Below are 20784 nucleotides of genomic sequence, written 5' to 3' on the forward strand. Positions count from 1 at the left end.
TAGGGGAATGAAAACAACACTGGAGAGAAACATGAAACAAACTAAAAACTGTGGGGCAGAGAGCACTACACAGTAGATGAAAGGTGCAGGCCTGATGTGGAACTGTCTCCAGTGAAAGGAAGTTGAGAAATGATTTAGTGTGTCACCATTTATGCCTCCCCCAACCCCATCCCAAAACAGTACTCTGTATTTTCTGCAGGTGCATGTATGCATGCATTTCCGTAGAAAAAGGCCTGGAAGTTTATACACCACCCTGATGTCAAGGTTTGGGGAGAGGGGTAGAATTGGGGTGCAGTGGGGGATCAAGGGAAATGTTGGGCTTCTCTGTAACGCTGGAAGTTTTGCTTCGTGTTTCCTTCCCCTGTTTTACTTCTTGTATCACTTAACATTCCCTCCTAACTATATTGAGGTGTAATTGAAGTAAGACAAACTGTATATATTTCAGCGTCAATGTCTGTATACATCTGTAAAACCATCCCCCCCATCACGATCGCAGACATTTCTAGCACACCCAGCAGCTCATGCCTCCGCTACTTCCTTTCCCAGGTAGCTGCTGACCTGCTTTTTATCAAGAGAGATTAGCTTGCGAATTGTGGAATTTTATATAAATGGAATCATTTAGTATGTACTCTTTTTTAGCTTGGCTTCTTTCACAGCATAGTGATTTTGAGCTTTGCCCATGTTACAGCAATGGTTCACACCTTTTTATTGCCAGGTCGTATTCTGTTGTCCATGGTTTGTTTACCCATTTACCTGTCGATAGTCATTTAGATTGTTTCCAGTTTTTGACTATTACACATAAAGCTGTTATGAACGCATGTATACAAGTCTTTGCATGGGCACAAGTTTTCATTTCTCTTGAGTACATGCCTATGTGTGGAACGGCTGGGTCCTATGGGAGATGCTTGCTAAGAAACTGCCAGATGTTTTCCGGAAGAGGCTGCACCATTTAAAATTCCCACCAGCAGTGTATGAAAGTTTCGTTTGCCCTACATTCTGATAATGCTTAGTTTGGTTAGTCTTTTTGATCTTAAGCCAGTCTAATGGGTGTGGTTTTATTTTGCATTTTCCCGAGGAGTAATGATGTTGAGCATCTTTTCGTGTGCTCATTGATCACTTGTGTATCTTCTCTGGAGAAATGTCTCTTCAGATCTTTTGGCCATTCCTTTTCTTTTAGTGACCACACCTGTGGCACATGGAAGTTGCCAGGGTAGTGGTCACATTGGAGCTACAGCAGCTGGCCTGTGCCACAGCCACAGCCATGCTGGATCTGAGCTGCATCTGCAACCTAAGCTGCAGCTCATGGCATCATGGGATCATTAACCCACTGAGTGAGGCCAAGGATTGAACCCATATCCTCATGGACACAGTGTCAGGTTCTTAACCTGCTGAGGTGCAGTGGGAACTCCCTTTTGCCCCCCACCCCTTTTTAATATTGACAGTGAGCAGCTGTGGTACAAAAGGATGGTCTTGGAGAGCTGGGAGATAGGGCTTCTTCCCTGTCTTCATCTCCATCAACTTACTTACACCCCCAGGTTCCACGGGGTCCTTGCTATGCAACATAGCTTCAGGGCAAATCTAGGCTCTCTTACAATCTGATCTACCAACCCTAAATATCCTTTTCTGACATCCCCAGACCATTATTCCCTGTGGATGGTGGGATTGTAGTTTTTTTTTTTTTTAGTTCTTTTTTCTGTTGTGATTTTCCTCATTTTTTTGTTTCTTTATAAATGAATATTTTTTCCCCTAAGGAATACAAATTATTTATATGAGAACCAAAGAACTTTGGGAGATCTTTTCATGGTGGTAAGTGAAACATGTTAGGCAAACATGTATGAGAAGAGGCGGTGGCAAGAGAAGAAGATGTCATTTAGTGGACATGGTATAGACACCTATCCATGTGGGGTAGTTTTTAGTAACATCAAAAAGATTGGCAGCTCCCCCAGCTATCCTTCCATTAGCTCTGAAGTTAATGCCTGACATTCCCACTGTCTTTCTTCTTCTTCTTCTTCTTCTCCTTTTTTTCTTTTTAGGGACAAGCCCCTGGCATATGAAAGTTCCCAGGGGTAGAATCGGAGCTACAGCTGCCGACCTACACCACAGCCACAGCAACATGGGATCTGAGCTGCATCTGTGACCTATACCACAGCTCACGGCAACACTGGATCCTTAACCCACTGAGCAAGGCCAGGGATCGAACCCATATCCCCTTGGATGCCAGTCAGATTCATTGCTGCTGCATCACAACGGGAACTCCCCACTTTATTTCTTAGAATTAACACATCGCAAGTCTCTAATGGGATGCATATGAAAAGCTAAATCACCATTAGTCGTTATTAACTTGGTGTAAATTAATTCGTAAGACTCTTTCCAGTTGGCTTTTGAAGACCTGTAAGAGTAGGACACAAGCTAGCTAATTTTTGCTGAGAAAGTTGTAATGATAAAGGTTTGGGCTCCTGAAAAGACACAGGGTTGGTCAGCTATGCAAAAAGTTGAAGAAAAAAAGTTGAGCTTGGGGAAGGAGCCAAAATAGAACACAGAGAGGTGAAGAACTGGATCTAACCCAGCTCTCAACAAAATACAACCCTCCATACTTGAATTATGGTTTTCTGTGTCATTTCATGGGGACTCACAAGGTTTTGGAATCAAAATCCAGATTGCAGAAGAGTCAGTGGATGATACCCTTTTCATGGGGACATACAAAGAAAATCATAGTTACTTTTTATTGTGCACACAGTATGTGACAGGCACTATACTGAGTATTTTGTGTACATCTGTCTCTTAATGATTCACAATAAATTGATGAGGTTGCTAGTAGTACAGATGAGGAAATGAAGACACAGGGTATTGGAGTTTGCTAAAGGTCATAAAACCAGTAAGTGGAGAATTTGAACTCAAATCAGTCAGACCCTCATTTTCCTCTCTGTTTTCTTCCTTGAGGCCAGGGGGGACACATATTTCTGACTCGGCCTTTTGCTGCCCGTTTTTTAATTGGGTTGCCTTTTTGTTAATGAGTTGTCAGAGTTCTTTATTCTAGATACCCATCCTCTGTCCAATATAAGTGTTGCAAATAGTTTTTCCCTGTCTATGGTTTACTTTTTGTTTTCTTAATAGTGTTTCAAAGAGCAGAAGTTTGAATTTTGATTCACATCAACTTATCACTTGTTTCCTTTTATATTTTGCACTTTCTGTACAAAAGAACCTTTGAGAAACTTAAGAAACTTTTGTCTGTCCTAATGTCACTCAGATTTTCTCCTGTTGTATCACTTTACATTTGTTTACAGGATAACACCATCATGGATTATTGTTTAACTTAAAATTAACTTCTTAAAAGTGGGAAGAACCTTTAAAAATAGGCATTAAAAGAGTATATACTGCATGGCTATGTTTTTATAGTGTATAAAAACTGTTTTGGTAGAAGCCAGGTTGGGGATCACCCTGGAGAGGGGCCAGTGACTGAGAGATGCTTCCAGGGAGCTGGAAATGTTCTTTTTCTTGACTTGAGTCCTGGTTAAGGTGTTTGTTTAGTTTGTGGAAAATGTACTTAGCTTACAATTTGTATTCTGTGTGTCTCTCCTTGCTTTGCAGGATTGTGTGCAGCTGAATCAGTACACACTGAAGGATGAAATTGGAAAGGTAAATATCCCAGGAGCCAGGCTGGTTTTCCATACCTTCCCTGGGTGTCTTGGAGACTATGGAGGTAACTCCACTAGAGGTGGGAGCGGGAGAGGAGTCCTTGGCAGTGAGGCGGTGGGTGACAAAGGTCCATCTGTTTTGTTTTTAGATTATACTGTGTTTCTAAAAGCTCACAGAGCTTCCAGGGAAATCCCATGTCAATAACATTAATGCTGTGTTTTTTTTTTCCTTTAAGGTACTCTCACATCTATTTTTGCCTTTATATCAGCCAATGGGCAATATCATTGCAGGGGTCAAAAACTCAAATGCCAATAGATAGCACATGAGTAGTATAAATGAGCAGAGCATGTTAGGTATAAGACAGTAGGGAGTGGTGAAGACTGTGGCAAACTTACATGGGAATGTGAATGCCATGAATGCATCTGGCTGGGTATAAGAATAGAGAGTGGTAAGGTCTGTGGTTAACTGTTCACATATGGGAATGATTATGGCTCCATATGGCCAGATCTTCCATTTTTTTCCAAAGAAGCCAAGAATCTGGATTTTTATATCCAAGCTTTCTGTTTTTAAATGTTAGTCACAAATTCAAACTTTCTAAAAACTGTAGATCCAACAAAACACAGGGCAAATTTTCTGCCAGTTCGCAACCTGTGTGTTAGGGTCCTCATTTTGCAGCTCATAACTTCTGGATGGTATGTCAGAGGCGTCTCCCTTTATCCAGGGCTCCTATGGCGTGGTCAAGTTGGCCTACAATGAAAATGACAATACCTACTACGTGAGTATCTGCATTCCCCTCCCTGCCCCCATCCTTGTTTAGAGAAAAAGCCTTCTTTCCAGTGCCTGGCTTCCTGGAAGATTTTCCTAGCTCTTGTCTCGTTTTATTCTTAGGTCATGTTTATTTTGTGCCTTAGGAAGGAAGTGGGGAAATGGAGAGGTGAGGTGATTGGCTTAGAAAGACTGAGTGAATAAATTGAGCCAGTGTCTCATATCCTCACTTTGGGCTGTCATTTCTACCTCCTCTGTAGCCCTGAGAAGCAGGTCGTAGTGAGACAGAACGCCCTCATGTCTAAGGTTTCGGAATCAGTCCAATGTGGGTTCAAATCCTGGCTTTCCCATGTGCCAATTGCATGTCCTCAGGCAAGTGACATAACTGTGGGACCTGGGTTTCCCCAGAGGTCACATATCCCTTGCCCATCACTCCAGCTCACTCTTGTCTTGAGTTGGTGGTACCAATCCTGAGGCTGCTGGTCTCCCAGCTGAGAGAGCTGACCTGGAACCTTGGAAGTACCCTCAGGGCTGGAGGGATCCCGGGAGTCCAGCCCCCGCATAACCTGGGAAGTTGACACTTTCCTGTGATGGGATGCTCACAACCTTGTCCTGAGGCTGCTGGGACTCCGAGCACTTGGCAGGCCTGGGAGTGGAGGGAATTCTCCCTCTACGCTTTTCTCCATTTTAACTAGGACGCGGGGTCTTTTCTCCCACAGGCAATGAAGGTGCTGTCTAAAAAGAAACTGATCCGACAGGCGGGCTTCCCACGTGAGTTTGTCGCCCCAGGGCCTTTGTTTTTAGGCACGGGGTTGGGGCAGGACAGAGAGGGTTGTGTTAAGGGGTGTCCCCTGCAGAGAGTGCCCTGGATGGATTCCCCAAAGACAGCACTGGGCCTCCTGCTGAGGCTTTTTAATTCCTTTTCTTTAAAAAATATTTATTAAAGTAATATAGGTATCAAGAGGAAAACTGGCAGCTCTTCAGAAAGTTAAACATGAAGTTACTGTATCACCCAACAATTCTTCTCCTAGGTTATCGACCCAAGAGAATTAAAAATACATGTTCACATAAGCTTATATGTGAGGGCTCATTGTAGCATTGTTCATAATAGCCGAAACATAGAAACAACGCCAAACGTCAGTCGACAAAAGGTGGTCTGTCTAGCCAATGGACTATTACTCAGCTCTAAAAAGAAATGATATTCTGATACATGCTGCAACACAGATGACCTTGAAAACATGATGCTAAGTGAAAGAAGCTAGGCACAAAGGGGCACATATTGTATGATGCCACTTATATGAAATGTCCAGAATAGGTAAATTTTAGAGACAGAAAGGTGATCAGTGATTTCCAGGGGCTGGGGTTAAGGGTTAAGTGGGAAGTGACTGCAAATAGGTACAGGGGTTTTGGGGGAGGGTGGCTTTGAAAATGTTCAGGACTTAGTGGTGATGGTTGTACAACCTTGTGAATGTACTAAAAACCATTGAATTACACATTTTAAAATGATGAATTAAAAATTTAAATACCGGAGTTCCCATCATGGCCCAGTGGAAACGAATCTGACTAGGAACCATGAGGTTGTGGGTTCAATCTCTGGCCTTGCTCAGTGGGCTAAGGATCCGGCATTGCTGTGAGCTGTGGTGTAGGTCTCAGATGTGGCTCAGATCCAGCGTTGCTGTAGCTCTGGTGTGGGCTGGCAGCTACAGCTCCAATTAGACCCCCTAGCCTGGGAACCTCCATATGCCGTGGGTGCAGCCCTGGAAAAGACAAAAAGACAAAAAAAAAATTTAAATACCGTAAGACATTTCAATTATATCTACAAAAATACGAAAGAACAGAAGGACATATAGAGAGATCAAGTTTCTTTCTGCACTCCTCCCTCTCCCTGCAGGCAGCTCCCACTTTTAGCTCTTTTGGGAGCTGGTAATTACTGCATGTGATCAGGTGTAGGTGAGCATATCAGAGGCTGCTCCAACATAAGCTCGCTGCCAGCAGTGCTGAGCAAACTGTCAGCTTGAGCCAAAAAGAGAAAGTAGATAAGAAGAAACATAAACCCCATCCTATCACCAGGACCCTGGTTTATCCTGCTTATCTAAACTCTGAGCCAGATAATATCCTTGTGCCATTATTTCTTGATTTATTAATTTTCAGCATTGACTTCTGACTTCCTCTGAGGACAGCTTAAACCACCCCTTAGCGGCCTTTCCCCAACCAGGCAATGAGATGGTTACATGACATTCAGCACCTCTGTTGTTCCTGCCCTTGGTCACTTTCTTCCTTGTTCCAGCAGGTGTAGCAAGCGTCTTTCCTTTGAGTTTGTCTTCCCTGTGTTCTCATCCCACTCCTGACACCTGCCCCTCTGCTTTTACTTTGCCAAGGCTGACACATTTGCATCGGGTTTGTTGATCACACATAGACCCTTAGTGTAATCTGCAGTGTAAGTGTTTTGACTGTGGACCTTTCCATCACTGTGACCTTTTGAGTGTCAGTCACTGCAGGGCCAAGCAAGTCCTTTGATTTTTCTCTCACTGGCTCATCTTTTCTTACCCCTGACATCATTTTGTATTTCCACTATTTCCATAAGTTAAGGAGATGAGGGCTAATGTTTTTTGTTCATATTATAGAGTGGGAAAACTGAGTCCTAAAGAGGGGAATATTGAGATTGCTGAGCTAGACCCGAGACCTCTTTTCCTTGTACCACAGTGAACTTTTTTTTTTTTTTGTCTTTTCTAGGGCTGCTCTTGTGGCATATGGAGGTTCTCGGGCTAGGGGTCTGATTGGAGCTGTAGCCACCGGCCCACGCCAGAGCCACAGCAATGCAGGATCCGAGCTGCATCTGTGACCTACACCACAGCTCACGGCAACGCAGGATCCTTAACCCACTGAGCAAGGCCAGGGATCGAACCCGCAACCTCATGGTTCCTAGTCAGATTCGTTAACCACTGAGCCATGACGGGAACTCCCACTGTGAACTCTTGATTCTCATTGTGGCTTGGGTCATGGAACAGGAAGGAAGGGATTAACAGGAGGCTGGCCATAAGGGCTGGGTCTCCAGCTTCAGTAGTTTCCAGCAGCAGAGAAGATAGATGAAAAGAAGCCTGTTTAATGCCTTGTGGGAGTTCCATTTGTGGCTCAGCAGTAACAAACCTGACTAGTATCCAAGAGGACGTGAATTCAATCCCTGGCCCCAATAAGTGGGTTAAGGACCCAGCATCATCGTAAGCTGTGGTGTAGTTTGCAGACACAGCTTGGATTCTGTGTTGCTGTGGCTGAGGCATAGGCCAGTGGCTGCAGCTCCAATTTGACCCCTAGCATGGGAACTTCCATATGCCACAGATGTGGCCTAAAAAGACAAAAAGAAAAAGAAAAAAAAAAAGCCCCTTGTGGCATCAGCCACTCCAGCCCTGCTGAGACCCTTCCCCTCTGTTTGTCCTGCCTACAGTCCCCTCTGCAGAGGACAGTCTCTTTGCCTTGACCTTAGGATAGTTCATGTCTCCTCCAGGTCGCCCCCCACCCCGAGGCACCCGGCCAGCCCCTGGAGGCTGCATCCAGCCCAGGGGTCCCATTGAGCAGGTGTACCAGGAAATTGCCATCCTCAAGAAGCTGGACCACCCCAACGTGGTGAAGCTGGTGGAGGTGAGGTGGGGGAAAGTGGGGACAGGAGGGAGGAATGGTGATGTCTGAGCTCTGGCGCTGTTATCACCCAGATGCCATACCACTAGTTTCCAGGGAGAGCCACGCCACATCAAACAGCCTGTTGCAGGGCTGAGATGTAGCTATTTCTACAGGCTCCTTCACTCTGTTATTTGGTGTCATCTTCACCCTTCCCTAAGACTATTTATTTTACTCCTGTTTTACAGATGAAAGAATTGAGGCTCTGAGGGATACTGAGGCTTGCCCTTCACCCACTTCTGTCTTTTTGGAGCTGGTTCTCTTTCTACTACACATATGTGTAGTTGTAGCACAAAAGCAGCCATTAATTTGCATGTAAACAAATGGGCCTGGCTGTGTTTTGATAAAACTTTGCTTGCAAAAACAGGTGGAGAGCCAGATGGCCAACCCCTGCTCTAGATCACCAGTTCTCCAACTTTTCGGTCTCAGGACCCTTTTATGTTCTTAAAGATAATTGAAGCCTCTAAAAAACTTTTGCTTATGTGGTTATATTTATTAATATTTATTGCACTAGATTTAAAATGGAGAAGTTTAAAAATTACCTTTAATTCATTTAACAACAACAGTAATTCTACACATTAACATAGGTGACTTTTTAAAAAGAAAAATAACTATTTTCTGTAACAAATGAAGTGAGGAGAGCAGCATAGTTTTCATTTTTGCAAATGTTTGTGTTAAGGTGTGCTTAATAGAAAACAGCTGGATCCTCACATCTTTTGTATTCATCCTGTTATGATGTCACATGTCACATGGTTTCTGAAAAATCCTTAGAGAATGAGAATGAAAAAGACAAATATTGTCTTAGTTTTATTTTTTTAAATTATAGTTGATTTGTTTTCAGTTTCTGTTGTACAGCAAAGTGACCCAATCACACACAGTTCCCTGTGCTGTACAGTAGGGCCCCATTGCCCATCCATTCCAAACATAACAGTTTGCATCCAAAAACCCCGAATGGCCCATACATCCATCCCCCTCCCTCCCCCCTCCCTTGTCTTAGTTTCAGAACAGAAATAGTATTGACCTTGTGGGTTCCTTGGAAGCATCTTGGGAACCCCGAGAAGTCCCCAGACCACATTTGGAGTAGCTCTGGTCCACAGGGACCAGGACTTGTAAACAGTATGTGATAAAGCACTTTATTGGAGGTACATTCAAAGTGCGATGAGAATAAAGAGTGGGAGTGGCCAGTTCAGCCTGAAGGCTTCTCAGAGGAAGTGATGTTTGTGATGGCCCTGCTGTTTCCTGGATGGAGAAGACAGGGAAGGGCATCACAGGGGCAGGAACAGCATATGCAAAGGGCAGGAAGCCTTTATTTGGCTGGGGGCTTACCTCTGCCTCTGGTAGATGTGAGGGTCATCAGCCACACTTTGGTTGGGGCCCTTTGGGTACAGAGTCCAGATGGGCAAGTGCCTGAGTCTGTCTTTCCCTCAAAGGGCAGAGCGTAGGGTTCCAGGTTGGCTGTCCTGGGCCTCTGCCTGGGTGCATCCTTTTCTCAGGGCTCCTCTCCTGTGGCTCTTGAGTGGCTGGTGATGGTGAGTGTGATATGGGAAGAGGTGGGAGGACCAGTCTAGCCAAGGAGGCTGCCTTTGTTTTTTCTCAGAAGGAGAGAGATGGTGGCTGCAGGTCATCTTCACCTGTCACACTGGGTTTCACAATTTCAACTCATCGATGCTGGAGTCAGCCATCTTAGAGGAAGCCCAACAGTTAGCACTTGGTTAGCACACAGGTGTGGGTCCTGGCGGGATCTCCCTTCTCCCCAGTGCCCTGTGGAGACTCTGCCAGCTTGCCTGTTCATTCATTTATCAGGCATTTCCTGAGCACCTATGTGCCTAGTCCTGTACAGGGCACCTTGGAGGCAGCCAAGGCGGATACAATCTGATGCCTGCCCTTTGGAGAGAGGGAGGAAGATAGAAATAGTGGTAAATGGTGGGATTGATGGGGAGTTTGGGGTTAGTAGATGCAAACTATTACATTTAGAATGGATAAATCCCCAGCAGCGGGGTCCCACTCTGCAGTACAGAGAATTATATTCTGTCTCTTGGGATACAACATGATGGAAGAGTCAAGTTCCTGTCATGGCTCAGTGGTAATGAACCTGACTAGTATCCATGGGGATGCAGGTTTCATCTCTGGTCTTGCTCAGTGGGTTAAGGATCTGGCATTGCCGTGGGCTGTGGTGTAGGTCACAGATGCAGATCGGATCCAGTGTTGCTATGGCTGTGGTGTAGGCCGGCGGCTACAGCTCTGATTGGACCCCTAGCCTGGGAACCTCCATATGCCACGAGTGCAGCCCTAAAAAGAAAAAAAAAAAAAAAAGGCCAAAAACAAAAATCATAATGAAAGATAATTTGAGAAAAAGAATGTAATATATGTATGACTGGGACATTTTGTTGTACAGCAGAAATTGGCACAATGCTGTAAATAAACTATACTTGAATAAAAAATATATAAATGAACAAAAGAAATAGTGAAAGCAGGAAGGCTGTGAGAGAGAGAGAGTGTGAGAGCGGGAGAGAGAGAGTGCACACTGTGGCAGTTCTAGGCAGGGAGACAGCATTTCTGGCAGGGCAGGGGCATGGGGACAGGATTTGAATTCTCACCCAGAGGACCAGTCCATTGTCTCCTAGGAAACAGAATCCTTATTCAAGCCGAGACATTTTCCAGGGGAGGAATCCTCCCCCTGCTTTTGTAACCTCCTTTCTGGGTGTCTTGGACCCTTGAGGATTGGGCTAGAAAGCACCTATTTTCCAGATGGTCATTTGGCTCACTCGCTCTGGGTTTTTTCCTGTGACCTTCTTCTCAACCGGGAGAAGCAGTGGAAATCGCAGAATGGTCCAGGTGCAGGTGCAGTCATGTGGATGCTGCTTCCTCCCTGCTCATGATTTTCTCTCTTCCTCTCCCCCTCTCCTTATCTCCGGCCTGTTCCATGTGGCTGTGCCAACAGGTCCTGGATGACCCCAACGAGGACCATCTGTACATGGGTAAGAGAGCCCTTGCCTTCTGCCGCCCTGGCTCAGGCAGCTGCGCCGGTCAAAGCCCAGCGGTCCTCTCCGGACATCCCCTGCCCTGGGCCTCTCCCACTACCAGATGCTCCTGGAGCTTTTCTGCTCCAGATGGCCCCCCTGGGGAGCCACCCAGACGGCTGCCCCCCTGGGTTGAAGCAGGAGGTGGAGGGAGTTCTTGCTGGGACTTTATCCTGTTCATCCATTTGCAGATGTTAATTGAGCATCTGCTGTAGGCCCGTCACCATTCTAGACCCTAAAGATGCAGTGATGAGTAAGAAAGATGAAGCCCCTGCCCTTAATGAAGCTGGTGTTCTAGTCAGGGAGGGCAGAGAGCCACCAGCTAGAGTCGGCCCTCTGTGTCCGTAGGCTCTGCATCTGCAGATTCAACCAACTGTGGATCAAAAATCTGAAAAAGAAAAAAAAAAATCGCAGAATGGTCCAAAATGTAAAACTTGAATTTGCCATGCACTGGAAACTACCTAGTGTTTATGTTAGAGTGTAGCTTTTACTTCGTACTCGTTATTTTAAGTAATCCAGAGATGATTTAAGTATATGGGAGGGTGCATGAAGTCTGTATGCAAATACAACGCCATATCATATAAGGGACTTGAGCCTCTGCAGGTTTTGGTATCCGCGAGGCTTCCTGGAACCAATTCCCCATGGACGCAGAGGGTCAACTGTAGGTAAAGCAGACAGTCGACTTCAGATAGATGCTCTGAAGGAGATATGAGAGGGTGAAGTGAGAGAGAGATGGGGGGGCCACTTCAGATAGGAGTGACCACTTAGCATCTGAATGTCAAGGACACCACATCCGGGGAAGAGCTTGCCAGGCCAAGGAAACAGCAGGTACAAAGGCCCAAGGACAAAAGCCAAAAAAAAAAAAAAAAATGAAGAAGAACATTAGAGAATTGCAGTTTCTCAAAATGTGGTACCACTAGCACTTTAAACATATGACATGATTTTAGGTGTTACACGGACAAACATTTGAGAATTTTGTTAGATCACTGTACCATTGTATATGCTCAACTATAACCAGCACATGAAACTCATGATTTCATGGGTATCCTTACCTGAGATAAGGCTAAAAGTTTTAACAATAAGTCAACTTAAAGAAAAGTGTGAAATAAATAATAGTTAACGTGGTATATAGATATGGCCAGACTATAAACATGGTAGGTAAACAAGTGAAGGTTGGGGAAAGAGAGAAGAAATCACAAACGTGAAAGCTAATTACTGTCCCACAATGGCATCCCCAGCATCTTCCTCACTCGGGGCTGCAGACCTGACACCAGATGGCTTTGGGCTGCTCCTGAGGAGGCAGGTTGTTCATACAACAAACATTACAGTTTGTCAGGCCCTGTTCTAAGTTCTTCAGGGAACGAAACTCAACCCCCTCACCCTCAGGAAACTCTTGTTCTGGGGAGGACAGACAGACACACTGAGACCTGAGTATTATGCATACACTTGGTAGGTGACAATACTGCAGAGAAAAGCTAACCTGAGCAGGGTCAGGGGAGCTAGGAGTTCTGGGTTAGAAGTTTGGGAAACAGAGTGCATCCTCGAGATGCCACCCTGAGGTGATGTTTGTGCAGGACAGTGGGGACCAGATGGCAGAGGACACTTCACACCATTGTAAGACCATGCCTTTTACTCTGAGTGAGAAGGGAGCCATTGGAGGGTTTTGAGCAGAACAGTGGAATAAGTATGAAAAGAACACGACCTGGGCTTCAAAGAGGAGTTTCCTGGGAGATCCCGTTGTGGCTCAGTGGTCACTAACCTGACTAGTATCCAGGAGGACTCGGGTTTGATCCCTGGCCTCACTCAGTGGGTTAAGGATCCGGCGTTGCTGTGAGCTCTGGTGTAGTTTACAGACTTGTCTTGGACCTGGCATTGCCATGGCTGTGGTGTAGGCTGGCAGCTGCAGCTCCGGTTCAGCCCCTAGCCTGGGAACTTACATATAACGCAGGTGGCCCTAAAAGCGCCACCACCCCCCAGCAAAGAAAAAAAAAAAAAAAAGGAAAAAGAGAGAAAAGAAAAAGAAGAGTTTCCTAAGCCATTTGGACCATTCAGCTTCTTTTTTCATTCCTTGAGGCAGTGGTGTGGTAAGGTAGTTGTGCTGGTTTTGGTATGTGATACCAGTGGTTTTGAAAAAATCTTGACAGAAATTTTAGTTTCATGCCGCGGCTTACGACAAGAACAGAGAGGGCAGCTTGGGAAGCTGGGTAGCAGCTGTCCACAAGGGTCCTGCAGCTGCAGAGCCGGCTGACCCTCAAAGGCTAGAGAACACAATCGACATTTCTAGAGGTTAAAAACCTCCTGGACTTCACTGGTGGCTTGTGGGTCAGGGATCCAGCGTTATCACTGCTATGGCTCAGTTTGTGGCTCGGCCCTGTTTGTTTGTGGCCATCCCTGGCCCTGGAACTTCTGCATGCCATGGGTGCAGCCAAAGAAAAAGAAGAAAGAAAGGAAAACCCCCCCCCCCAAATCTTCCCTCCTACCACTCAGCCCCAGGAAGGATTAAACTGTTAGTGACTGAAAGTAGACCTATTTCAACAGGCTGCCTTCCCCATGCCAACTGAGTTATGGTGCTTGGGAGGAAGCAAAGAAATTCATGAGGCAGCTTTTGAAAGTCAAAATGTACATGAATACAACATTGTAAATCAAGTATACTTCAGATTTTTTTTTTTAATGTACATAAACAAGGTGGGAAAGCAGGAGCCGAGGGCCCAGCGCTTCTGTCTCTGGAAATCTTACCTTCAGCGCCATTGCTTTTGCTTCTAGCCATAGCCTGAAGCAAAGGCATATTTGCCCTAACACTGGTTAATGAACCTGAATACAGGGTGGGGCCTCGGGGGAGTTAAGTGCCTTTTTCGGTTAGAACTTTTAAGCCTTCTTTTTGTCTGAGGAGCTGGCCCTTTCCCCTTGGCCATCTCAGTCCTTGGACAGCTTTGAAACAACCCTTTGGTTTCTCCTGTAAGAAACTCCAATGTGGGTAGGTGACTCCAGAACAACACACAACTCCAAAGTCATTCTTCACTGGATTTTGAAATTCACAGTGCTGTTTTTTCACTTCCTAAAGTACAGCTTCATGTTCCTGGTTGTATTTGTCCAAGCAGAATAAAATTAAGATAACTACACTATATAACCCAGGAGTTCCAAAGAATACTGCCAAAGAATGGAAAACAGACATCCACACAAATACCTGTACATGAATGTTTAGAGCGGCATTATTCATAAGAGCCAAAATGTGGAAACACTTCAAATGTTCATCAATTGATGGATAAACAAAATGTAGCATAGCCACACCAGGGAATATTATACAGCCATGCAAAGGAACAAAGTACTGACAGATGCTACAACACAGATGAACCTTGAAAACATGCTAAGTGAAACAGCCAGTTACGAGAGGTCACCTACTGCATGATTACATATATATGAAATGTTCAGAATAGGCAAATCTATAGAAACAGGAAGCAGATTGGTGGTTGCCAGGGACTGTTTCCTGGGAATATGGGAAGTGACTACTAATGGACACTGGGTTTCTTTTTAGAGGGGCTGAAAATGTTCTTGAACTAGACAGAGGTGGTTGTTGCCCTGGAGGCTGTGGATACTAAATGCCACTGAATTATATACTTTAAAATAGTTTTATGTTCTGAAAACTACCGCCCAACTTTTCAGATATGCAAAAAATAAACCAAACCTCTCCCACCACCAACAAAAAAGCTCTGCATTCCCTGAATACTGTTTACCTAATACTTGGTGTTTGGGGGGACTTGGTCCCTACACACACAGGGCTGGGGGAAGCTGGCATGCAGTGAGGCATTGGCATGCTCTGTGCAAATTTGAGTCCAGAAGGGCCAGTTTAGGGGGAAGCAGGTGAGTTGACTTTTAAGGGGATCTCCACCTCCAACTCTGTCTCCAAGTCTTAGTTTAGTTTGGACTGAGAGTCAAGGGAAAGGGTTCGAGGGCCAGCTAACCACAGAGCATTGAGGAGTTGGAACAACATTATCCAACAATTCTTGGTTTGTAGCCATCAGGATTGTAGCCTGGCAGCTTGAAAAATGTGAGAGGGGTAACTGGAACTTGTTCTTGCTGTTTTTTGAATTAAAATTTTGATAGGGTTCAGAAGACCCCTGGGGCTCCTTTTTTGTGCCCTTGCAATTCGATGTTAAGGTTGTGTCCCCTTAGACCTGTTCTTTGGCATAAAGTGGCTCAGAGCCTGGGTGTGACTGAGAGAATGTACTTTATTTTTATTTTTTTAGGGCCATACCTGAAGCATATGGGAGTTCCCAGGCTAGGGGTCCAGTCAGAGCTGCTGGTGCTGGCCTACACCACAGCCATAGCAATGCAGGATCCGAGCTGTGTCTGCGACCTACACCACAACTCCCGGCAACACCGGATCCTTAACCCACTGAGCAAGGCCGAGGATTGAACCCGCATCTTCATTGATATTAGCCAGGTTCATTACTGCTGAGCTACAGTGGGAGCTCCTGAGAGAATGTAGTTTAGCATCAGTCATTTTTCTGGAGCCTTCAGGTAGGAGAGGAAAGATGAAAGGAGCCAGGAGCAGTCCAGAGTCCACTATCTCCGGTTCCCCTGCTTTGTGTTCTCTGGCATGGGGTCCTTCCCTGTTTTGAGGACTAGAAGTACAGCCAGCCTCGTATAGTCCCAGTGACACCAGAAATCTCTGATCCCTAGCCACCAGATGGGAATTTAGAAAAGCAGAACCTTCAGTAGCTTTGGTTCAGTGAGCTATTTCTCTCCCCAGCCCCAGTAGTAGATTCAGTGCTTCTCGATGTTTCTAGGGGTGGGAGGGGCTTGGGGAGCAGGGGGAGGAAGATGGATTTCCAGTTTCCCAATGTAACCACTCACCCCCTTCTCTATCCTACAGTGTTTGAACTGGTCAACCAAGGGTGAGTGTCCCCATTCCCAGCAGGTAGGCTGCCTGAAGCTTCTGAGCTGCTAAGCTGCATGAGGTGGTGCAAGAGGGCAAAGGCCCGTGCGTCTGGTTTGCACTTCATGCATGTGTTGACTTTTCAGGCCTGTGATGGAAGTGCCCACCCTCAAACCACTCTCTGAAGACCAGGCTCGATTCTACTTCCAGGATCTGATCAAAGGCATCGAGTACTGTAAGCAGGGCCTGCGGGAGGACCCTCACCCAGGGGGGTGGTGAGCATGGCCTGGTGGTGGATGGGAAGTGGAGGGTTTCCTACTTCCCTCCTGGAGCCCAGGGATGTGGGCAGGAAACAGAATTGTATGAGTTGCAGAGTCACCGAAGGTTGCAGAGAGCTCTCCTGGGGCCACACTATGAGCAGAAACCCTTCTGCCACACAGAATAATGAAGAGAAATAGTGATGGTGACCATCCATCCAGCACTTTCTTATGTGTACCAGGCACTGTTAGGGACTCTCACTTGCAGCATTCTTTATTCCCAGCAACCCTGGGATCCTGCTGACCTCCTGGAATCTTCATTCCTTGTATGTAAAGTACGAGGTCAAGGATTGAACCTGCGTCCTCATGGATAGCCACAGTGGGAACTCCTGAGAGGATGTAGTTTATTTTTATTTAGTATAAATAAAATAAAAGAGATACTTTAGATAGCATGAAGTATCTCTCACCAGGGCTGAAGTCAGCCCGGACATCAGTAGTTCTGATTGGCAGGTGTACTTTCTACTTCCGGTTGTTAAACATTTTGACTCATACTCTTTGCCTGTTACATAGGATTGTTGTGAGATTGGAATGAGGTGAATGGGAGAGGCCCCTGACTGCGCATTCAGCAAAGGCAGCTGTGGCTTCTGTTACCAAAATCATCATTTCATTGTCACCACTGCCACTACCACCCCAGAAACGCAGTTGGGTCTTCCAGACCATAGGGTCATCCTCTCCCATGGGCTGACGTACAGTGGGGAACAGTTAGCCAAGTCTCCAGTCCTGTTCTGTGCTTCGCACCTCAAATCGGCCTGCTCTAGTCACTGTTGGTTTGGTGAACAGGTTGAGTAGTGGCATTAATAAATGAAAATATGTTTGATTATTACAAGTCTTGATGCTTCTAGTTGGGAGTCAAGCTGAACAACAACTTTCTCATGCACATGTGACTTAGACTATAGCAGGTGGTTACCAGTTGCTCTTGGCAGTCTCGTGTCTCACCCCTTGCTTCAGACGACAGGACAGCTTCTTTAGAGACACTCCTCTTGTCTTACAGAGTGTTCAGCAGGTTTGGGAGGGGAAGGCTGGGAAGAGCCTGGGGCCTCAGGAGAACAGTGGGATTCCTGCCTGTGTCTCTGGGCCATGTGGGCTATGTGGAGCTCCTCACATTGTTTTTCTGGCCCCTGTCTCTCCCATCCTGTGTTGATGCTGCCCCCAGTACACTACCAGAAGATCATCCACCGGGACATCAAACCTTCCAACCTGCTGGTGGGAGAAGATGGGCACATCAAGATTGCGGACTTTGGTGTGAGCAACGAGTTCAAGGGCAGTGATGCCCTCCTCTCTAACACTGTGGGCACACCCGCCTTCATGGCGCCCGAGTCACTCTCAGAGACCCGGAAGATCTTCTCTGGGAAGGTAGGTTTGGACCTGCCTGAGATGCAGAGTTCTACCTGTGTTAGGGTCCTTTCCGTTTTAAGTGGCAAATACCCAGCTCACTGGCTTTAAACAGTGAATCCATCAGGATCATATGGATGAGGAGTGGGGTGCGGTTGGCTTCAGGCTTGGCTGGACACAGGGATTCAAATAGGAATCCATCTTGCCATCTCTCAGCTCTGTTTTCTGGAATTCCTCCTCAGGTGAATGGGTCATCAGCAGCTCCAGGCTACTTTCTATCAGTTTACCAGCCTCAGTAGAAAGAGCATTGTTCAGGAGTTCCCGTCATGGCGCAGTGGTTAACGAATCTCACTAGGAACCATGAGGTTGCGGCTTTGGACCCTGCCCTTGCTCAGTGGGTTAACAATCCGGCATTGCCGTGAGCTGTGGTGTAGGTTGCAGACGCGGCTCGGATCCCGCGTTGCTGTGGCTCTGGTGTAGGCCGGTGGCTACAGCTCCAATTCGACCCCTAGCCTGGGAACTTCCATATGCCGCGGGAGCGGCCCAAGCAAAAAAAAAAAAAGAGCATTTTTCTTTCTGAAGAGCTCCACCAAAAATCCTGGGGTTGGCTCTGATTGGCCTAGCGTGGGCCATATGCTCATCCTTGAGCCAATCACTGTGCCTAGGGGAAGTGTTGCTCTCATTGGCCAGGCCTGGGTCATGTCATGTGCTCATCCTTGAACCAGTTATGGTGTCTGAGGGAAGTATTGCTCTCATTGGCCAGGCCTGGGTCATGTGCCTAACTAGAGGCTGGGGATTGAGGGGCAGGAACAGCCATGCCCCTGTTCTGAGCAGTCAAGAAGAGGTGGTTCCCCAAAGGAGAGCTGGGGGATTGGATGCTGGGCAGTAAAAGCTGTAGACACCCTTTACTACTCCTCATCCCCTCACACAGAACTCTTTTTTTTCTTGCAGGCATTGGATGTTTGGGCCATGGGTGTGACACTGTACTGCTTTGTGTTTGGCCAGGTAACAGGCTGGGATGTCTTGTATCCTGGGGGTTGTGGATGGGCCCCCTTGGATTAATAGTTACCTCTGCAGTTAGATAGTGCTTATTCACTTAAAAGTTATTTCATTTTATTTCCACAGTTAGATCTGAATATGAAAAATTATGCCTTCCCAAATGCACATAGCTCTATGTGATAGTCATATCTGTTGACAAAATGAACAGAGGATTAAAACAGAAGGATTGGCAGAGGCTCTAGTTTATAAATTCAGTAGTTGATGAATTTAGGGCAAGAAAAGCAAATGTGCTACCTCTGCCCACTCCTAAACCAGAAACAGGCATGCCTAATCAATAACTACTCTTTTCTCCTGAGCCCAGTTTTGCTTTGATGTTCTTCTCCCAGTGTTCCTAGAAGCTGTTGTTGGAGGAATAGAATTAGAATGGAAGTTAAAGCCCATCTAGCATTATTGATTTAGGGAGTGCTGTTTTGTCTTCTTTTTGTTGTTGTGCTTTTGCTGTTGTTTTTTTATTTCTGATGTTTAGGAGCTTCTGTTTTTAACTCTGAAGTTCAGCTTGATTATGTGAGCAATAAAAGTGTGAATTATTCCTTTCCACAAGCTTGTACTCCTATTGAGGAAAGCCTAAGAAATTAATTCCATGAGGAAGTAAAGGAGTTCATTATCCCCAACCCTACCCAACATTTGGTTAGAAAAATTTCAGGAGTTCCTGCTGTGGTGCAATGGGATCAGCAGTGTCTCCGTAGTTCTGGGATACAGGTTCAATCCCCACCCAGCACAGTGGGTTAAGGATCTGGCATTGCCCCAGCCACAATGTAGGCTGTAACTGTGGCTGGATCTGATCCTTGACTGGGGAACTCCATATGCCTTGGGTGGCAAAAAAAAAAAAAAAAAAAGGAAAAGAAAATTTTCAATCCCAAAGCAAAGTTGAAACAATTGTACCTCCTTACATGGGCTTCAGAAGCTTACTATTTGTTTGTAGTTTCCTTTCTTTTTTCTTTTGGGGTAAAATTTATATGTAATGGAATACACAGATTTTAAGTGTACTATTTAATGTGTTCTGTCAGATGGACACCTGTGTAATCCAAACTCTTTATCTCAAGTTACTCCTCTTAATGAAATCATTTTCCTTGGACCAGAGTGGACCAGGTCACTTCCAGTGACCTCTTCTGATCTTCTGAACACCCCACATAAAGGTTCCTTTTCTCAGCACAATGCCTGAGCTCCTCCTGGGTCAGGCCCTCCACCAGGTGAGAGCATCCAGTCACCCAAGCGGTGGTGCATGAACAGGCTTCAGAACCTGCCCAGTCTAGGCTTAAATCCCACCTTTGCGCTTTCTGGGACACCTCACCTCTCTGAGCCTCTCTTTTTCTTTTCTGTAAAAATGAGATTAATTTTTTTTATGGTTTCTGAGCATATCCACAGAAATAATTCAAGCATTCATTAATTCAACAAGCATTTATCCAGGTCCTACTTTGTGCCAAGGTTGTTCCTGGGCACTGGGTATCAGTAGTGAGCAAGACACACAAAAATCCTGCCCTCTTGGAGCTGACATTCCAGTGCAGGAGTTAAACAATAAACAAATATATAGGTAATATAATGTTGGGGGAAGGTGCGATAATGAGAAATAACATGGAGGTGGAGGGGAGAAATAACATGGAGGTGGAGGTAGACAGGAGCTTGGAAAGTCCTCCCTGAGAGGGTGAGCTTTGATCAGACACCTGACTAATGGTAGAAAACAAGCCATGCAGATGTCAGTGGGAAGAATATTCTAGGCAGAGGGAATAGCCAATGAAACATTTGTCCTGAGAAACCTCAGTAGAGGGACTGGCCCAGGCTAAGCCCTCACAAATCACAGCTGTTCCTGCAGCGTCTTTTGTATTGTTCTTAGTACTGTTATCCTTCGCCTGGCAAGTAGGTGAAGAAGTTTGCTTTTGCATAAGTCAGTACGTTAAAGCACAGCTACAGAGGAAAGCCACGGTATGGTTGGGAAGGTTCTAGCCCTTCTGGAAGTGGTTCTTTAGATCTCTGGGGAATGGGAATGGCTTCCTCTCTGGACTGGCAGAGAAACTGGGCTGTTTCTTTGCCATAACCCACATGGAGTGACATCTGCCCTTGCAGGACAGGTGTGCCAGCCACTGATGGCCGCCCTGTCCCTCACCTGTCT

General features: G+C 45.8%; 1 protein-coding gene across 7 annotated transcripts in view; it reads left to right on the top strand.

Moving 5' to 3' along the window:
* The window catches only part of CAMKK2 (calcium/calmodulin dependent protein kinase kinase 2), a 54381-nt gene that overhangs the window by 21315 nt on the left and 12282 nt on the right, over positions 1-20784 (top strand). For all 7 annotated transcript variants that reach the window (XM_047759648.1, XM_047759650.1, XM_047759644.1 and 4 more), the window contains exons 3-11: positions 3589-3636; positions 4358-4411; positions 5121-5172; positions 7904-8037; positions 11015-11051; positions 15967-15988; positions 16116-16204; positions 17440-17639; positions 18570-18623. In XM_047759648.1, the coding sequence (XP_047615604.1) occupies positions 3589-3636; positions 4358-4411; positions 5121-5172; positions 7904-8037; positions 11015-11051; positions 15967-15988; positions 16116-16204; positions 17440-17639; positions 18570-18623 (690 nt within the window). The remainder of the gene's footprint in view (positions 1-3588; positions 3637-4357; positions 4412-5120; positions 5173-7903; positions 8038-11014; positions 11052-15966; positions 15989-16115; positions 16205-17439; positions 17640-18569; positions 18624-20784) is intronic.

This window comes from Phacochoerus africanus, chromosome 15 (assembly GCF_016906955.1).
Source record: "Phacochoerus africanus isolate WHEZ1 chromosome 15, ROS_Pafr_v1, whole genome shotgun sequence".
Taxonomy (NCBI): Eukaryota; Metazoa; Chordata; class Mammalia; order Artiodactyla; family Suidae; genus Phacochoerus; species Phacochoerus africanus.